Below are 17,682 nucleotides of genomic sequence, written 5' to 3' on the forward strand. Positions count from 1 at the left end.
ACAGCGCTGGGCTCCCCAGTGCCCTGGCACACGGGCTAGGAGAGGAAGCCGGGAGGAGGCAGAAGCCAGACGCGACTCCCCACCCTGCCCCGCCTTTCTTCCCCTCGCGGTTCCCCGCCCCTCCAGGAAGAAGGCAGAGATCTGATCGTTCACTGCGGCCACTGTGCCAGCACGACCTTACGCCAGCCCTCCCTTTCGTTCTACCCGATTTTGCACAGAGCTCCAGCCTGCCCGCGCGCCCCAGGCTGGGCAGGTCTTGGCGGGCGGTGCAGGCTCGGCTCCCCGGGACTTCTCAGCGAATCAGGTTGTTCCTGGGATTTCACGCTTGAGTGGCTCTTGCGTAACCCTATGCCCTGGCCTAAGTTAATACATTTTTTTTTTTAAACACCAGGATTAATCCTTTAGGGAAAGGAAAATACTTCCGCAATGGATCCGGCCCGGGAGTAAATGTGTAAATCACCCTGCAATCTCATTCCCCCACCCTCCACGGCCCTTTTGCGCGTCTTTGCAAGGCCCTGGGCTCCAATCACCACTCAGGGGTTCCTGTTGCGCGGGAACTGGGGGACTTGGGAAGGCCAGAGGCGGGCCCAACCCAGGCGTTTATTTTCATCTACTCTGAGGCAGCTCTCGCAGGCCAAGGAATCGGGTCCTGCTTATTGCGGGGCTGTTACCAAAAAAGGCCTTTCTCTCGCTGGAGCGCTTGGCGGCGCGCGTTGCAGCCGGGTGACGCGCGGTTCAACCCGGGCCTCCGGAGCCGGCTGGCTGTAGAGATGCCAGTCCAAGAGCACCCCATCCCTTCTCCATCTCTGCCACAAAAGGATGGGAGCAGGGAAGGGCAGGAAGATTATAGGGAGTTCGAAGTGCGCAGGCTCCTGGCGATCCTCTCACCGCTAACGTGGGGCGGTGGCACTCTGGAAAGGCCAAGTGGAAAGCTGACCTTTTGCTCCAGTTTAGAGCGGGGGTTCTCTGAGACTGCTAGCTCAAAAGGCAAGCTCGCAGAGACAGCTACAGCGGGAAGGAACTTTGGGGAGATAGTGCTGGCGTTTCGTGCCACGCTACGCTAGTCTTTTCACCCTCTCAGACCCAGACACCCGAGTGCAGAGCATCTCTGCATATCTTAGGTTGAGCCCACCCCTACTTGCCACCTCCCCAGTTCCTTTCCTTCTTACCTGCCATGTGCAAAGCAAAGGGGGAAAATACATCTCCAAAACATTGGAGTTCTTGCCTTTCACAATCTGACACATTTCCAAAAGGGACCCTTTCATTCAAGCAATTAGGAAGTAATTTATCACCATAAAAGATAGTGGTTCTTTTTTTTTGGGGGGGGGGTGGCAGGCATGGAAAAAGCTAGTTTTTGTTGTTGTTGTTGATTGTTTTGTCTTTGTGCTAGGTATTGAACCCAGGGTCTCTTAAAAACTGAGCCACATCCCCAGACCTTTTTATTGTTTGAGACAGGGTCTGCCTAAGTTGCTTGGGGCTTCCCCAAATTGCTGAGTGGAGCCGAGAGTTCAAACTTATGATCTTCCTGTGTCAACCTCCCAAATTGCTGGCTGGGATTATAGGCCCAGGTGACCAAACCAGGTGAGAGATGTGCTCTTTAAATAAAAGGATTAAGAGACCATATTGGAAGTTTGTGTAAATGCACGCTGATTTCTAACTTGGTATGTCTGAGTTATGGTGTGTTTGTGTGTGTGTGTGTATCCTTTAGTAACAGTGAAGACTGAGACAGGGAGATGGAGACATATGTGTGTGCATACCAAACATAACACTATGACATAGGATCCAACTTCCTTTCTCTAGCTGCCTGGCTGGAGGGTTGTGGCTAAGTTGCTGTTTCTCCAGTATTTTTGGTTCAATGAAGGGAAGGGCTGAATAAATAATGTAAAGAAATGGGTCAACCAGTTAAGCCAAAGGTAAGGAACCTCAGGCTGGCAGGGAATGTCAAGCCATTTCCTAGCCCTATGTTTTGACTCACTCCAGGATACTGAGTGTGATGTGGGGAGGGCAGAAGTCTGGGAGATGAGGCAATGCTCCCTGAGCAGCTCTCTGCAAAGGAATCATTGCTCTGAGCCAGACGGCCAAGCAAAGTTTATTATTGCTCTGGAGTGCATAGTGAGCACACTGTTTTGCAAAAACAGAAATCTGGCTGCTCTAAAATGAAAGGGGGGGCTCCCTTAGGGCTCTTGCTTCCCCCTTTCTCCCTATCCTTAGAAACTCTCCTTTCATTTGCATCTGGGGCCCCAGAATAAGTGCAAGATCTGGGTGCTGGGAGTGGCAGACAGGGGAAGGTTCTGGAAATTGGGTGTCAAAAATAAATATTTCTTGATTCAACTGAACTTTATTACAGTAATAGTAACGTTAGTGATAAGAATAATGACCCTTATGTTTTAAGCACTTTTACAAAGTACTTTTTACCTGTTAGCCAGCAACAGTGCCAATACCGATAATAACCAACACTTGCTGGCAGCTTCCTGAGCGACCCACACTGTGCTCTATATACTGTATGTTGTATTTATGTTACAGTCTGTAGCAGTAGCAGATCCACAACTTCTGTATATGGAAGAATTCCTTGGCACAATCTTGGAAGGGGAGGCTGGGGGTTGGTTGTGAAGGCGCATTTGCATATCACTTTACATAGGATTATATATAATAAAGAATGGGGCACTGATGGGAATTTTGAGTATCCTAAATCACCTCTGGGAGTCTAAGCTTGTGAAAGCCACCTCTCAAAAACAGATTTACTGGCTCAGATCCCAGCTGTAGCTCCAAATGTTGTAGGCACATTATTTAACCTCTTTACTTACCTGGACTGTAAAATGGAGTCAACAGAATCAACCTTGCAAATAATGATAAGGGTTTAATATAGATAATACACAATAATGTAAATATAATATTAAGGTTGATGCAGATAAGCTGTTTTATACAGTGTCTGATCTTCCTAAACCTCAGTAAGAGTTACTTCTTACTATAAAACAAATTAAAATCTCAATCCTAACAAGTTAGAAGCTATTGTTCCATTTTACAGAAAGACAACAGAAGTTATGTAAATAACTAGCTCAAGGTTGCAAAGGAAATTCCAACCCTGGGCAGAATCCAATTCCATTACATTGCCTCCCTTCCTCAAGGATTATCTCAATTATCATGAGGGGGTGGGGGGAAGGCAAACCTAATAAACAGAAGAATCAGTTGAAATGCCCCAATCAGAGATAGGACCAACACATCTGTTCTACAATGAGCAATGATGAACAGTAATCTTGTAAGGGAAAAAGAAATCCTGGCCTTGCCCAGCGTTCTGGAGCAATAAGGAATAAAATCAGGGCACGTGAGAAAGAACTTTGAAAACTGTGGCTGCACTGTACAAAAAGCTATCAGTATTACTAAATGCTACCCCCACCTTCTTTTAATGAATGTAGAAAAACCACTCACCTGTTTGGCCTTTCCAGCACCTCCCCCTCCCTGCCCTCAACTGCAGCTGTGCGCAGCCAGTTGACTGTTTTCTTTAAAGGCCTCCGGGTGCTCAGAGCTTCTTTAGACGTTCAGCCAAAATTTTTAGAGTTCGGTTAGCGGGAGAGGGAACTCACCCTGAATTCATTTAGCGCCATCATTGAATCTCGGGTTCCTAGACCAGGGCACAAAAACAGATCCAAAATGGTTTCAGGATATTGGAAAACAGCTAATTTTGCAGGTGCTTCGACATCAATGTGGCAAGGAGTAACATCCATGAGGGACGGGGGCGGGGGATTGATCTCAGATGAAATGGGTAATACTTTGATTGAAATGCAATGTGAAAATTCTGAAACAGGACATTTAAATTCGCTGCCTAGGGTGGGGTGGGGAACGGGGATCGGAAGCGACGCTTGTGGTTCTTAAAAGCATTTTTACTTGGGAAAGCCGGGCAGGGAAAGGAAAGGTCAACGTCTGTTTAATTTCCACCCCCAGCCCTGGACTTCCAGCTTTAGCTCGCCGGCCTCAGCTGTTGTACACACACGGCGAGGGGGAGGGGAGGGCGGAGGCGCGGAGGCGGGGCCGGCTGGGAGGAATCTGGGCGTCCTGCCGCGCATGCGTCTTTCCCGAGCAACAAGTGGGCTCCACAGACAGAGGAAGTGTAAAGGGGGGTGGAGAGACTGGTGCAGAGCATGGCGGTGACGTCAGCGCTCCGCCCGGGCGGCATCCCGCGCGGCCAAGCCGGGGACAGCGCGAGCCGCAGCCCGAGCAGGAGCGCCGAGACGCGCCTCCGGAACGTAGAGTAACAATCACAACCCCACATTCCGGGCGAGCACGAGCGGGAAGGGATGCGACCCGGGCCGAGGCGCCGCGCGAGCGCCCTGCAGCCAACGTGAGCGCCGCCAACCGCGGCGGCCCGGGCGCCGGCCAGGCCAGGGGGCGGCGGGAGCCTGCGTGCGTGCGCTCCTCTCCTCTGCTCTCGTGCGTCCTGGAAGCGGTGGCCGCTGCGGCTCCCTCCGGCGTGCAAACCCTGCCGCCAACAACGGAACGGCCGACCCTGCGGAGGGGAGAAGCTCCTCTCGGCTGCCATCCCCTCCCCCGGCCCTCCAGGGAAGCAGCGGCTTCAGCAAGATTGGACCCGGGCACTGGGTGGCACAGCCCTCTAGCCCTCGCCCCAGGGTGCCTGGCGGGGAGAGGACGCAGCTCGTAGGGGGCCCCCAGGGGAGAGGAAGAGGCGGCCCCGTTCGAGCTTCCACGCACCAGCCACTCCGGGGAGGGGGCCAAGAGGCAACGGCGGCCAGCACCGGACACCCTCGCCCCCTCCCCCCGGGCCCGGAGCTTCCAACCCCGATCTGCCGCACCAGGAAGAAGGCGCCTGGGCTCGTTTCCCGACGAGACAGCCGCAGTAGGAGGTGGGGGCGAGGAGCGGGCTGAACCCGTCCACCGCCCCGGCGGTGGAGCCCCCGCGGAGAGGCCCTGCGCCGGCGGTGGAGACTCGTGCTCCCTCCAGCCCCGGGGGCAGAACTTTCTCGCCCCCCCTCGTCCCTCCCCCGCAGCCGGACTCCCTCCCCAGCCAGCCAGTCCTCCCGGAGGAGAAGGCGCCGCGGAGACAGCCGGGGCGGGGGCCTCCCTTACCCAGGGCTGGCATCATGTCGGCGGCGCAGGTGTCCTCGTCCCGAAGACAGTCTTGCTACCTGTGCGACCTGCCCCGTATGCCCTGGGCCATGATCTGGGACTTCTCCGAACCTGTGTGCCGCGGTTGCGTCAACTACGAAGGCGCAGATCGCATAGAGTTCGTGATCGAGACCGCGCGCCAGCTGAAGCGGGCTCACGGCTGCTTCCAGGACGGCCGCTCCCCCGGGCCGCCGCCGCCCGTCGGGGTCAAGACGGTGGCCCTGTCGGCTAAGGAAGCGGCGGCGGCAGCGGCGGCGGCGGCAGCTGCCGCGCAACAGCAACAGCAACAGCAGCAGCAGCAACAACAACAGCAGCAGCAGCAGCAGCAGCAGCTCAACCACGTCGATGGTTCCAGCAAGGCTGCGGTACTGGCGGCCCCGTCCGGCCTAGAGCGCTATGGTCTCAGCGCCGCCGCCGCCGCTGCCGCCGCAGCCGCGGTGGAACAACGCAGCCGCTTCGAGTACCCGCCACCGCCGGTGAGCCTGGGGAGCAGCAGTCACACCGCGCGGTTGCCCAATGGCCTTGGGGGCCCAAACGGCTTCCCAAAGCCAGCATCAGAGGAGGGGCCCCCGGAGCTGAACCGACAGAGCCCCAACTCCTCTTCCGCTGCAGCGTCTGTGGCCTCTCGGCGTGGGACACATGGTGGGCTGGTGACTGGGCTGCCCAACCCGGGGGGTGGCGGGGGCCCCCAACTCGCGGTGCCTCCCAACTTGCTGCCACAGACGCTGCTTAACGGCCCAGCCAGCGCCGCGGTGCTGCCCCCGCCCCCGCCCCACGCGCTGGGAAGCCGCGGACCCCCGACGCCAGCACCGCCAGGGGCTCCCGGAGGCCCAGCCTGTCTTGGGGGCACCCCGGGCGTTTCGGCCGCGGCGTCTACCGCGTCGTCTTCAACCTCGTCGTCGGTGGCGGAGGTGGGCGTGGGTGCTGGTGGCAAGAGGCCCGGCTCAGTGTCGAGTACCGACCAGGAGCGCGAGCTGAAGGAGAAGCAGAGAAACGCGGAGGCCCTGGCGGAGCTAAGCGAGAGCCTGCGCAACCGCGCCGAGGAGTGGGCCAACAAGCCCAAGATGGTCCGCGACACTCTGCTCACGCTGGCGGGCTGCACGCCCTACGAGGTGCGTTTCAAGAAGGACCACTCGCTGCTGGGCCGCGTCTTCGCTTTCGACGCTGTCTCCAAGCCCGGCATGGACTACGAGCTGAAGCTGTTCATTGAATATCCTACGGGCTCGGGCAACGTGTACTCCAGCGCGTCCGGTGTGGCCAAACAGATGTACCAGGACTGCATGAAGGACTTCGGCCGGGGCCTCTCCTCCGGCTTCAAGTACCTGGAGTACGAGAAGAAGCACGGCTCCGGGGACTGGCGCCTGCTTGGGGACCTGCTGCCCGAAGCCGTGCGCTTCTTTAAGGAGGGCGTGCCTGGCGCGGACATGCTGCCCCAGCCCTACCTGGATGCCAGCTGCCCCATGCTGCCCACGGCGCTGGTGAGTCTCAGCCGCGCCCCCAGCGCACCTCCGGGGACTGGGGCCTTGCCGCCCTCCGCGCCCTCGGGCCGGGGCGCAGCTGCTAGCCTACGCAAAAGGAAGGCGTCCCCGGAGCCCCCGGACTCAGCCGAGGGCGCGCTGAAACTGGGCGAGGAACAGCAGAGGCAGCAGTGGATGGCAAACCAGAGCGAGGCACTGAAGCTCACCATGTCGGCCGGGGGCTTTGCGGCGCCTGGTCACACTGCTGGGGGTCCGCCCCCACCACCCCCACCCCTGGGACCCCATTCCAACCGGACCACCCCGCCGGAGTCAGCCCCGCAGAACGGTCCGTCCCCCATGGCCGCCCTCATGTCAGTAGCAGACACTCTGGGCACAGCGCACTCTCCTAAGGATGGCAGTTCAGTGCACTCAACCACTGCGGCCGCGCGGCGCAACAGCAGCAGCCCAGTGTCGCCCGCGTCGGTGCCTGGGCAGCGCCGCTTGGCATCACGTAACGGGGACCTGAATTTACAGGTGGCGCCCCCGCCGCCTAGCGCCCACCCGGGTATGGACCAAGTGCACCCCCAAAACATTCCGGATTCCCCCATGGCCAACAGCGGACCTCTCTGCTGTACCATTTGCCACGAACGTTTGGAGGACACGCATTTCGTTCAGTGCCCATCCGTCCCCAGCCACAAATTCTGCTTCCCTTGCTCTAGAGAGAGTATCAAGGCCCAGGGGGCCACTGGCGAGGTGTATTGTCCCAGCGGAGAGAAATGCCCCTTAGTCGGGTCGAATGTACCTTGGGCCTTCATGCAGGGCGAAATCGCGACTATCTTAGCTGGGGATGTTAAAGTGAAAAAGGAGAGAGACCCTTGAACCACAGGGCACCCACCTCCTTTGCCCTAGACCAGCTCCTCTCCAATCCAGAAAGCCCCTCCCCCACCCCTCCTCCAATCTCCCTCCCCTCACCCCCAAGATGTAGAATTGTGAATATAACAAACTGCAAAAAGTTAGTCTTATGTATAGACATTATTTTCGTCGTATGTTTCTATATTTTGAAACAAAGGTATGTAACTTCTTCATTTGAAGGATAAGCTGGTTTGTGTTAAGCAGTATAATATTAGTTGGGTCATTTGCATCATATTCGTTAGCATTTATTTGGTGGCAGAATGTTTGCCTAGGTACAGAATTAATAGCCCTTAGCAACGACTGCTGCTGGTGTGTATTTTTGTAAATGTTATGCACTCTGAAAGGAAAAAAACACACAAAAGAAAAAGTTTTTTTTTTTTTTGCCAAGGCCAGTGTTGCTGCCTAAAAAAAAAATAATAATAATGATGCTATAAAATGGTGAAAGCTTCTTTCTAAACAGCCCCAAGTGTTGAAGTCTTCACTTTATTTTGTTCTGTTCTGTTTTGTTTTGTTTTCCTGTTTTGTTTGCAAAATGGTAAGGGGGGTGTTGGGGGGGACGGGGTGTTTTTTGTTGCAAGTTTGTGAGGGGAAGATGTTTAGGTTTGTTTCTACTGACCTGAATGTGTTGGATCTTCACGTGTTGTTTTGTTTTTGCTTTATTGATGCACGGATGCTTTTGAACAGTAGAGCGAAATGCTAGACATGGAGAATCTGCTCTGTTTGTCCTTTATACATTTCTGTAGTTAACAGAACACTGTAATGTGCCTTGGAGCTTAGTAACTTGTAATAAATTCAATTGATATTAATTCTGCCCCGAGTCAGCAAGTTTTGTCTTTCTAGGGCTAAGGCCACACAACTCCGACCTAGGGGACACCTTCCCTACCCTCAACAGAACAGGAATGCTAGTCCCTTTGAAAGCCCTCAGCTGGCCTGTGAGGAAGGCCCTGTGCTGCCTGGCTGGCTGCCCCTCCCCCTCAGTACCAGGCTATTTACATTCACCTCTTGGGGAGGCGACAGTTGCTGACTAAGCGATTTCTGTTTACTCTTCAGCATCTCTATTTTCCCCCGGAAATGGGGCCCAGCTGCAAATGGCATTGTCAGGAACGCTTTCTGGTGCCTTGCCCTGTGGCCATGAGTATACGCTGATACCCAGTGCATCTGTGACTTGACCAGTGGGGCGTGGGGGGCTGGGTGGAGAAAAGCTAGGGTGCTTCTCCTCTTGGCTATGTCAGTATTCACTGTTGATGCACATTGAAAGCAAAAAATGCCACAGAGCTAGGATTCCTCAGCGAGGGCAGAGGGGTGTGGGCAACCGGGAAGCAAATGCTGAGCCCAGACACGGGAGAGCCCCCGCAGCTTCCAGTCGATGCGCTGGAAAAGCAGTGTTCGCCTCGCTCATTACATGCCCTCCGCCTTTTAATAAGTATTTCCGAAGGCAGAACACAGCTGATCAGAGTGGGGGTTCAGGGGATGGGGAACCGGGGCTGGCGGCGGAAAAAACCTAAACCCGGTTCCTGAAGTGAAGGTTACTTATGACACCTAATAAAATCCATTTCTATCGGTGAAGACATGCAATTACTCATGGGATCAACTTTTTGGCAGCATTTGTGAAGTGCCAAGGAGTGGGGAAGGGGACAGAGGACTAATGCTTTTTGGAGCTCAGAGCCCCGGAGCTGAGACCAGACTGCAGCCCGCCCCGAGGTAGCGGAAGGCAAACAAACCTGGTTTGAACCTTGTACTTTCCTGGGAGGCAAACAGAAGAAGAGTAGAAAACAGAAGGGAGGAAGCAAAACAAAACGCCGCGATCCTATCTGAAATTCATTCCTGGCCACGCCCCATTCCTGGGCGGGGCGAGCTGGGCTCCGACCGTCCCCTCGGAGGCTGGAGGAAGATGTGAAGAAACTTGGCGACCCCACCTCACTCCTATCCCAGAGGGAGCGGGAGGGCTGCGAGAGGGGTGTGAGCACAGGCACGTTTGGAGAAAACAAATCGCCGGTTAGCCCAGAACCCCGGTGTGGAGGTTGGGTTGGTGTTGGAACTTGCTGTTAAGGACACCCTTTTAGTTTCTGTTCCTGCTATTTGCCACCACCATCATAGAAGCGGTGGAAACCAGGACTGTGTGTGTGTTTGTGTGTCTGCGGGTGTGGATACCGGGAGATATTGATGAATCTGCTGCAGTCTCTTAATCCTGGTCCATGGGAGGTGCCTGTCTCACCTCTTTAAGAATCTCCCCACATATAAATAGACATTCGTGTCAGCTTCCTGCAAATGTGTCCTTGCATTTTCATCTGCTGCCAAGTGTTGTATTGGTGCTTATGAGTCATGAAACCTATTTTCATCCTCAGGGGTAATTAACTTGGGGGTGGGTGATAATGCATAGCAGACTGTAGGAAGAGTTAATTCTAAAACCCATCCTCGCCTGGCTACCAATCACACATTTCACTTAAAGGTCTGGGTTGGCTTTTCTCATAAGCTCATTAATTTAAAAAAAAAAAAAATCCTGAGGATGTTTCGCCTGGAAGATCTTCTAAGGTGCTCCCAACCCCCACTCCCAATGCATACACTCTTGAAATGGGTTAAGGCTCGGCAGCCTGAGAAGACAGCCATTCGTGGGTGTAATTTAACCACTGCTAAAGGAAGGAGCTGTGATATGAACTTGGATGTGTGGATTACCTGTCTGGGTGTGGACCCTATGAGTAGCGTCTGGTGGCTCCCGCTGGGAGCCTGCCCTGTTATCTTCCTCTGTGTGCTCACCGGCTCCTGCCTGCTCAGAACTCTCTTCATGGCTTTGGTATTATGCTCAGGAACTTTTAGGATTACAAGACCCTTGATTACTGGTGCACAGAGGTAGGCAAGGGGGCCTGTCATTACGAATTTAGACCATATAGTTTTCTCCCCTCTCTTGTTGCCAGGTGCTATTATTAGCGAGAAAAGCAGTAACTGTAATAATGAGGCATCCAGCAAAGGAGACCAGTTTTGTTTCAAGCCTGACTTGATGAGACCTGGGGGAGAGGAGGAGGGAGCTGGAGGGAAAGAGTGGGTTGGGGTGGAATACTTGCTGAAAGTGAATTATAATGGCGCAGTTAATTAAAGTTTACCCTAGCCAGGGGCTATTTGTTAAATGGTGGCTCACCCTTCTTCCCCCTCTATGTGTGTCTCTGCCTCTTTTTCTTTCTTTCTTTCTTTTACTTATTTTATTTATAATTTATTTTTTAGCCATGTAACCTTCCTCTTTCCTGGACACATTCAGTTGCTACTCTGGTGACTTAACTTAATTTGATCCTTTGCTAAGTCCCTCCTTCCCTGAAGCATTCTGTGTGCAATACCTAGGAAGCAATCCCCCCCCAACTCTGTAGCATGTGAGGATTCTTGTGGGTCTCAGAGTTTCAGACCCAGGTATCTGGATGAACCAAGCCTTCATTCATCTCTGTGTCACCTGGGGTTTCTCCACTTCCACTTCTCATTCTTTCTACCTCCTTCCCCCTCAGAGTCAAAGTAGTCAACTTTCTAAGTCTATATTGCATTTATTTATATCACTACTTCTGTGCCCATCCCAAGCTGGGTATCTCTTCTAGTGGGCATGAGGGTAGAGCAATGAGAACTTAATTCAACAGCTTTGAGAGAATACACCGAGGGAGTTCATTTCTTGACTTTGATCCCTGCAGGTATCATCATGAGTGATCCACTGTGGAGGATAGCTAAACACATCAACTTCCAAAATATTGAGATTCAAGGTACGTTTTCACATCCATCCTGCCCTGGAGTGGCTGATATAATGAGTATAGAAATTTACTTTTGTTTCCTTGTAAACTTCACCTAGTAAAGAAAGTTAGAAGTGGAAATGATCCTTGGGTGATCTAGTAAAGTGTTTTCTAAACCTTTTGGGGGTCAGAGATACCTTAGAAAAATCTAATAAAAATTGTGGTTTTCCCCTAATAAAGTAACAGGTTGTCTATGAATTGCACACTTTTTTTTCCTCTGGTGTTGGGGATTGAATCCAGGATGCTCTACCACTAAACAAAATTTTTTATTTTGAGATAGGGTCTCACTAAGTTGCCCAGGCTGGCCTTGAACTTGAGATCCTCATTCCTCTACCTCCAGTCACTAAGATTATAGGTGTGTGCCACTGTGCCCCGATTATTCCACATGTTTTCTTTGCTTTTTAATATATGTTTTATGCATTTATTTTTGAGTGGATAATACATTCCTTTGGCTTGAAATTCAGAAGATGCAAAAGGGAATACAGTACAACTGTAATGTCCCCTTTTTATAATTGGCCCCTCTGACACCAGGTTCTCTTCTGGGATACGACCAGTGTTGTATTTATAAAGGGGTTTGTGTATATCTGAAACCTATCCATGGAATGTAAGGTTAGAACCCTAGTGCATTTACCTTATAATGATGAGGACTTCAAAGCACAGAGATGTGAATAACTTGCCTATGGTCACACAGTGGCAGAGGGTGGGCTAGATCTCTGTTAGGAAACAGCAAAATTTTAAGGCATTTGGCTTAACTAGAGCCTTTTATGAGAAGGGGTAATGAGTGATGGGCAGAATGATGATGAATACCTGGTGGGGCAGATCATCTAGGATGTAGTAAAAACAAACAAGCATTTGTCCCATGGTGTCTCTCTCTCTCTCATCATTCCTTTTGGGAAAGGGGATGTTCAAAGAAGTTTCCATAGCCTGGTGCGGTGGTGCACATCTATAATCCCAGTGGCTCCAGAGGCTGAGGCAGAAGGATCACAAATTCAAAGCCAGCTTCAGCAAAGGTGAGGTGCTAAACAACTCAGTGAGACCCTGTCTCTAAATAAAATACAAAATAGGGCTGGGGATGTGGCTCAGTGGTCAAGTGCCCCTGCGTTCAATCCCCCGGCCTCCCCCTCCTCCCCCAAAAAGAAGTTTCTATGATTCTGGCTACAAATGTCAGGTGGATCCAAACTGTTCTTAACCTTTGATCTGTGGACCTTTACACCACCTCCCCCTTTGCTGACTGGAAACTTCTGAAGGTTTCAAGACAGTCACAGAGGTAGCTAAGACCAACTTGGCACAACCGTTTGTAAGATGAAGGGTGGGGGACAAACCTAGCACACTTTGCTCGTTTCCTTGAAGTTGGGGCTTCTCTTCCTGTCCTTGTCCTTGTCTGACATCTCTGCCTGGGTATCCCTCTGCCACTTCAAAGGAGGGAACTGAAGGTGTTAACGACAGGCCAGGGGTTCCACAGTGTGCCAGGTAGATGTGCACTTTGCCATCCATGCTGCATGCACCCTGGCCCTCAGGAAGGTGCGGCGACCCGTTTTACACATATGCCTGCCAAGCTCAGACAGATTAAAGACCCAAGAACATCCAGACTCACTGCAGCTCAAACCCAGGTCAGCTGAGAGCCAGGGCTCCTCCCAGACACCAAGGTTCCTCTGACTTCTGACCCCAAGGCCCAGGGATGTGAGGCTCAGAGCATGACTCCATCCATGACCCCATTCTGCATCTTCCTGGGTCTTGGAGGGAAACCCACCAACACAGGGAGCAAGGCCATCTACAGGAGGGGACATCCGGAAGACTCCAGGGGAGCCACTCGCAGGCCCCATGTTTGGGGATCACTCAGGGGTACCGTCTGAACAATATTCAGTCAGGGATTCTGGACTGAGAGTTCTGAAATCTCCCTCCATGGACTCCTACTTTCAAACTTAATTAGAGAGCAAACCCACCTTTGTCTCAGCTTTGGTGAAACAGAGGGGTGGGCAGGAAGCAGATGGTGAGTCTAGATTCTAGAGCATGTTGCTCCTTTGGGGAGCCTCAGCCCCACCAGCCGTGCTTCTCTGGCACTCTTGTTTGTTTTAAGGGTTGCTTAACTTTGGTGCCTTGTGTAGTTGTCCTGCCTCTTTTGGGGGCCCCAGGGTGCATCTACCAGACAGGACAGGTCTGGGTGTTGGTCTTGGGGATCCAGTAAATCTTACCCTCCACCAAAGCCCAAATCATGGGTCCCTACTTCATTCCACTGAAGACAAGTGTCCTAGCCTCCCAGCTGGGCTCCTGGTGGCTCTGGTCTCTATCAGTCAATCCTCTTCCTTCCAGCATGACACACCCTGGCTTAGAACCTTCCTTGGTTCCTTGTTCCCTGTCCAGACTCCTCAGCACAAGGAGCAAAGCCCTCCACTATCTCTTCAGTAGTTTAATTTTTAAAAAGCTCTTACATACACATGGCGAAAGGGAAAAAAAAAATATCAAAGAGCATGAAAAGATTCTCAGTGCAAAGTGGGTTGGTCTCCTTTCTGTTCCAAATCTTCAGTTCTCCTAGGAGGGAACCTCAGTGAGCAGTTATTTGGTATCTACTTTCAGCAGTAGTAGATGCACAAAGGAGCTTAGATCTATAATATGGATCCCCTGGGGGTAGATCTGGATCCAGGACAAGGATCTGGAATTAGGTCAGAGAGACCCCTATCTTGTTCTGGGGTGCTAAATTGAAGGTCAGCTGATGGCCCCTATCCCCACATTGGAGGGTTAACTTTTATTCTTCATATACTCCTAGGCAAGGTGTGTTGTGGGTGCACGTGTGTGCACAGGTGTGCCCTTGGTCCTCATCCAGTATGTTTATATTTTTGCCTGAGTTGGGGAGTTGGGCTCCCCAAGCCAGCTCCTGAGTGACCTGAAGATTCTCTGGAAGGAACAGAGCAAGTGTCTGGGACAAGTAGGGCAGTGACCACAGAGGCCAGCTATGCTCTGGAATATCCAGAACCTTCTTCACCAACAACCATACTCCTCTCCCTCTCCTGTCACCCACAGGGCTTGGTGAAACTGACAGAATTGCACTGTAGGTGGCAACCTGGGGGGCTTTGGCAAAAAGAAAGAGCAAAGGAGAGAAATAGTTGAACACGAGCTTCCGACCAGCCAGGGCGGGGTGGTGCACACCTGTAATCCCAGTGGCTCAGGAGGCTGAGGCAGGAGGATCACAGGTATGAAGCCAGCCTCAGCCACTTAGCAAGGTTGTAAGCAACCTAGGTAGACCCAGTCTCAAAATAAGAAGTAAAAAGGGCTGGGGATGTGGCTCAGTGGTTAAGCACCCCTGAGTTCTATCCCTGGTACCAAAAATCAAAACCAAAACCAAACCAACTTCAGGCCTGACAGTGAGCCAGGCATTGTTATATACAAGTTCTCCATTAAAATCCTTGAGGCTGGTTGTGGCTATTATTCTCCTTTGACAGGAAAATACCCATCCTAGATGCTGTTGTTACCCCACTTAACAGATGAGGACACTGAGACTCAGGGTATTTAATAATTTGCCCCTCTCTGGCTTTCCTCCTCTCCCATCTGAAGGGGCTTCACTCCCTTCTAGCTCGGCTTCCCAGACCTGACCCTCTGCCACCACTAACTCTGCCGGGGGCTCTGGGGTTTTGTTGCAGGGAGGAGTGAGCACTTGAATTTTGGAGCCATGGGCTCTGGTTCTGGGGCAGCTGGAGCTACAGGAGGTCCTCTGCATCTCAAAACAGGTTTGAGAGGCTGGGGCGCCTGACCATACTGATGGCCAGCACCCTGGGAGAGCCTGCTCTGGAATGTGGGGTCACGTGGACACAAAGGAATTAACTCTGTGCCCCTGGGTCTCAGCCCAGATGGTCATGGCCATGTGACTACCTCTTACAACTGCCCCTACTCTTTGCCCCTTGTCTGCCTGGAGCTGTGGGCTCTGTTGGTTTTGGATCAGAGATGGTGGCTTGGGGAGCTGCCGATTTGCGCACTCTGGTAGGGGCCTTCTCTAAATTTCAGGACAGGAGACAGAGGCACAGAGGCAGCAGGGAGCTTCCCAAGGTGAAAAAGAAAGGGGGGGGGGTTGGTGCTTGGGAGACAAAGGAGCTCCTGCAGGGTCCTCTGCCTCACCTGGCTAAGCTACCTGGCCAGACTCCTTGCTGGAAAGCAGCATCTCAGGCTCCAGGCTGGTCCTGCCCTAGCAGAGCCTCTAGGACCCTGGGCGAGTGGGGAGCCTGGCAGCTCCTGCGGCCCCAGGGACAGCCCCCCTAGCCTTGTGACTCCTACCTGATCTTGGCCTTGACCCCCTACAGAGACAAAAGTGGGGGTCAGCTGGTGTCTGGCAGCCATAGCCCTCCTGATAGCCTCCACCTCCTTTTTCTTAACCCTGCATGGTCCAGGTCAAGCCCTCCTCCCTGGGAGCCAACCAAGCCTGAGCCGGGGCCTCCTAATCCTTTCATCTGCCCTCTTCCTGCTCCAGGGGCCTCTTCCCAGGCTCTCTCTCTCCACTGAGGCTGAGGGCCTGCAGCAGGGTCCCGTGCACTGCAGGATGGCAGAGGTGGCCTGGCTGAGCTGGCCGCGGAAGAGCACACAGCCCCGCCATTGCTTCTGCGTGGAGTGCTGCTGCTCCTATTCCCTTTGTCTCCGGTTACTCCCCTGCCTCCCCAGCAAGGCCCTGCACCTGTGGAAACTTGTGTTTACCCATTTCACCCAGCAAGCGTCTTCTATTGATCTATGTTTGTTTGGGGTTCAAATCCTGACTCCGCTATTCACTTTGGACAAGCTATTTGCTCTCTTTGGGCTTTGGTGTCCTCGGTGCGGCATGAGAACCCCCCTCACACGTTGTTGTTGGAGAATAAAGCAAAGTGTGTGTTAATTGTCTGCAGAATCCAAGCTTCTGGGCTTGCAGAGATGTTACTCTTCTTGCTTCCCTTACTCTGTGTGTGTGTGTGTGTGTGTGTTGGGGAGGATGCTGGGGATGGAACCCACATATGCTCTACCACTGAACTATATCCCTGGCCCTTTTTAGTTTTTATTTTGAAACAGAGTCTCATGCCTGTAATCCTAGTGACCTTGGACGCAGGCGTGAAGGAGCTGGATGAGGAGGGGGCTGGGGTGCCCAGGGACTCTGAGGGCTGACAGCAGGAGCTATTCAAGGCTCTGATACCAGGGACAGGAGGGAGAAAGGAATCAGGGTTATCCCTCAGCTCCATGTTCGGGGAGGCAGCATGAAAGCAGGCCTGAGGTGCCAGAGACCATGGGTCAGAAGAGCAACTGTGGAGGACAGGTGAGCAGGAGGATGCGCAGGTCTGGTCTTAAAGACTGGCCTGGGCGGGAGATGGTCCTCGGAGTGGGTGACAGCTGGAGGTGTGACTTTGGATTGGGACCCAGGGAAGGTGGGCAGTCTGAGAAGGTGGGAGGGGATGCTGGGAGCGAATGCACCTGAACTTGGGGGCGGGGCAAGAAGAGCAGGACTATGGCAGGAAGTAGTGTCTTGCTTCCTAAGGAGACCTGCAGATGGGGACCCTGGTGGGACCTGCTGGACCGAGATGGACGGAGATATAGCTGGAAAGGGTCCAGGAGACCTGGCCAGAGGGATGGCTTCAGAGTGGAGGGGCCCAAGCCAGGACGCAGGATGTGAGGGGTGGTGGGGACATATGGGCACAGTTGTCCAACTCGTCCTGTGTGTTGGCTCTGAAGGGCAAGAGGCAGCCTGGCAGGAGGGGCAAGTGGGAAGAGTTTCTCTGATGCAAGATGAGAAGGAAATAGCACAAAGAGCTGGGTGGGAAGGACAGGTTGGCTGTACTAGAAGGGCGACGGTCATTAACAGAGTGACAGCCTTTCAGAGGGGGAAGGGACATCCAGGAGATGTGTGATTTCCCAGGCAGTATAAGGTACTGGAAAGCCATAATTTATATCAACCATCTTCCATTTACTCGGCATCATCTACTAGGTGCCAAATACCGTTGTACATACTACACGCACGCACACACACACACACACACACACACACACACACACACTCTCTCTAACCCACTCAGTGCACCCTGTAGCCCTATGAAGTAGATGCTGTCATATTCCCCATTTTACAGAAGGAACTCCTGCATGGAGATGTTAGGTAGCTTACTCCAAGTCACTCAGCCCACATGCCAACATGTGGTATTGCTGATGTGTGGGGGTGGGAGGATGAGGGGGAGTGAGGGATGACTCCAGAGGTGTGTCATGGATTCCAGGGCCAGATTGCCTGTGGGTTTCAATTCCCACTTATCTGCTTCACTCCTCTGTTGCTTTGTTTCCCCATGGGGAAAATGGGTGTGAGAAGGTGGTACCTACTTCATAGTGCTGTTGGGTGAATCAAATGTGCAAGTACCGGGAGGTCTGGCATATAGGGGGCACAAATGGGGTTAGAATTGGGTGCCCTCTGACTCGGAGAGCAGAGGGTGATAGACAGATAGACA

General features: G+C 52.9%; 1 protein-coding gene and 1 long non-coding RNA gene across 2 annotated transcripts; both read left to right on the forward strand.

Annotated features, from left to right (window-relative positions):
• Positions 1–4,176: 4,176 nt before the first annotated feature.
• Irf2bpl (interferon regulatory factor 2 binding protein like) lies at positions 4,177–8,293 on the forward strand. Its single transcript, XM_026401012.2, has one exon. It carries the CDS (start codon positions 5,094–5,096, stop codon positions 7,452–7,454), a length of 2,361 nt encoding a protein of 786 aa, XP_026256797.2. The 5' UTR covers positions 4,177–5,093; the 3' UTR covers positions 7,455–8,293.
• A 1,712-nt stretch (positions 8,294–10,005) lies between these two features.
• On the forward strand, positions 10,006–16,001 carry LOC113191836 (uncharacterized). The gene is made up of 4 exons (XR_003301943.2): positions 10,006–10,334; positions 11,153–11,221; positions 12,147–12,258; positions 15,705–16,001. It is a non-coding gene; the product is annotated as an uncharacterized LOC113191836 (long non-coding RNA).
• Positions 16,002–17,682: the final 1,681 nt, after the last annotated feature.

This window comes from Urocitellus parryii, chromosome 6 (assembly GCF_045843805.1).
Source record: "Urocitellus parryii isolate mUroPar1 chromosome 6, mUroPar1.hap1, whole genome shotgun sequence".
Classification (NCBI taxonomy): Eukaryota; Metazoa; Chordata; class Mammalia; order Rodentia; family Sciuridae; genus Urocitellus; species Urocitellus parryii.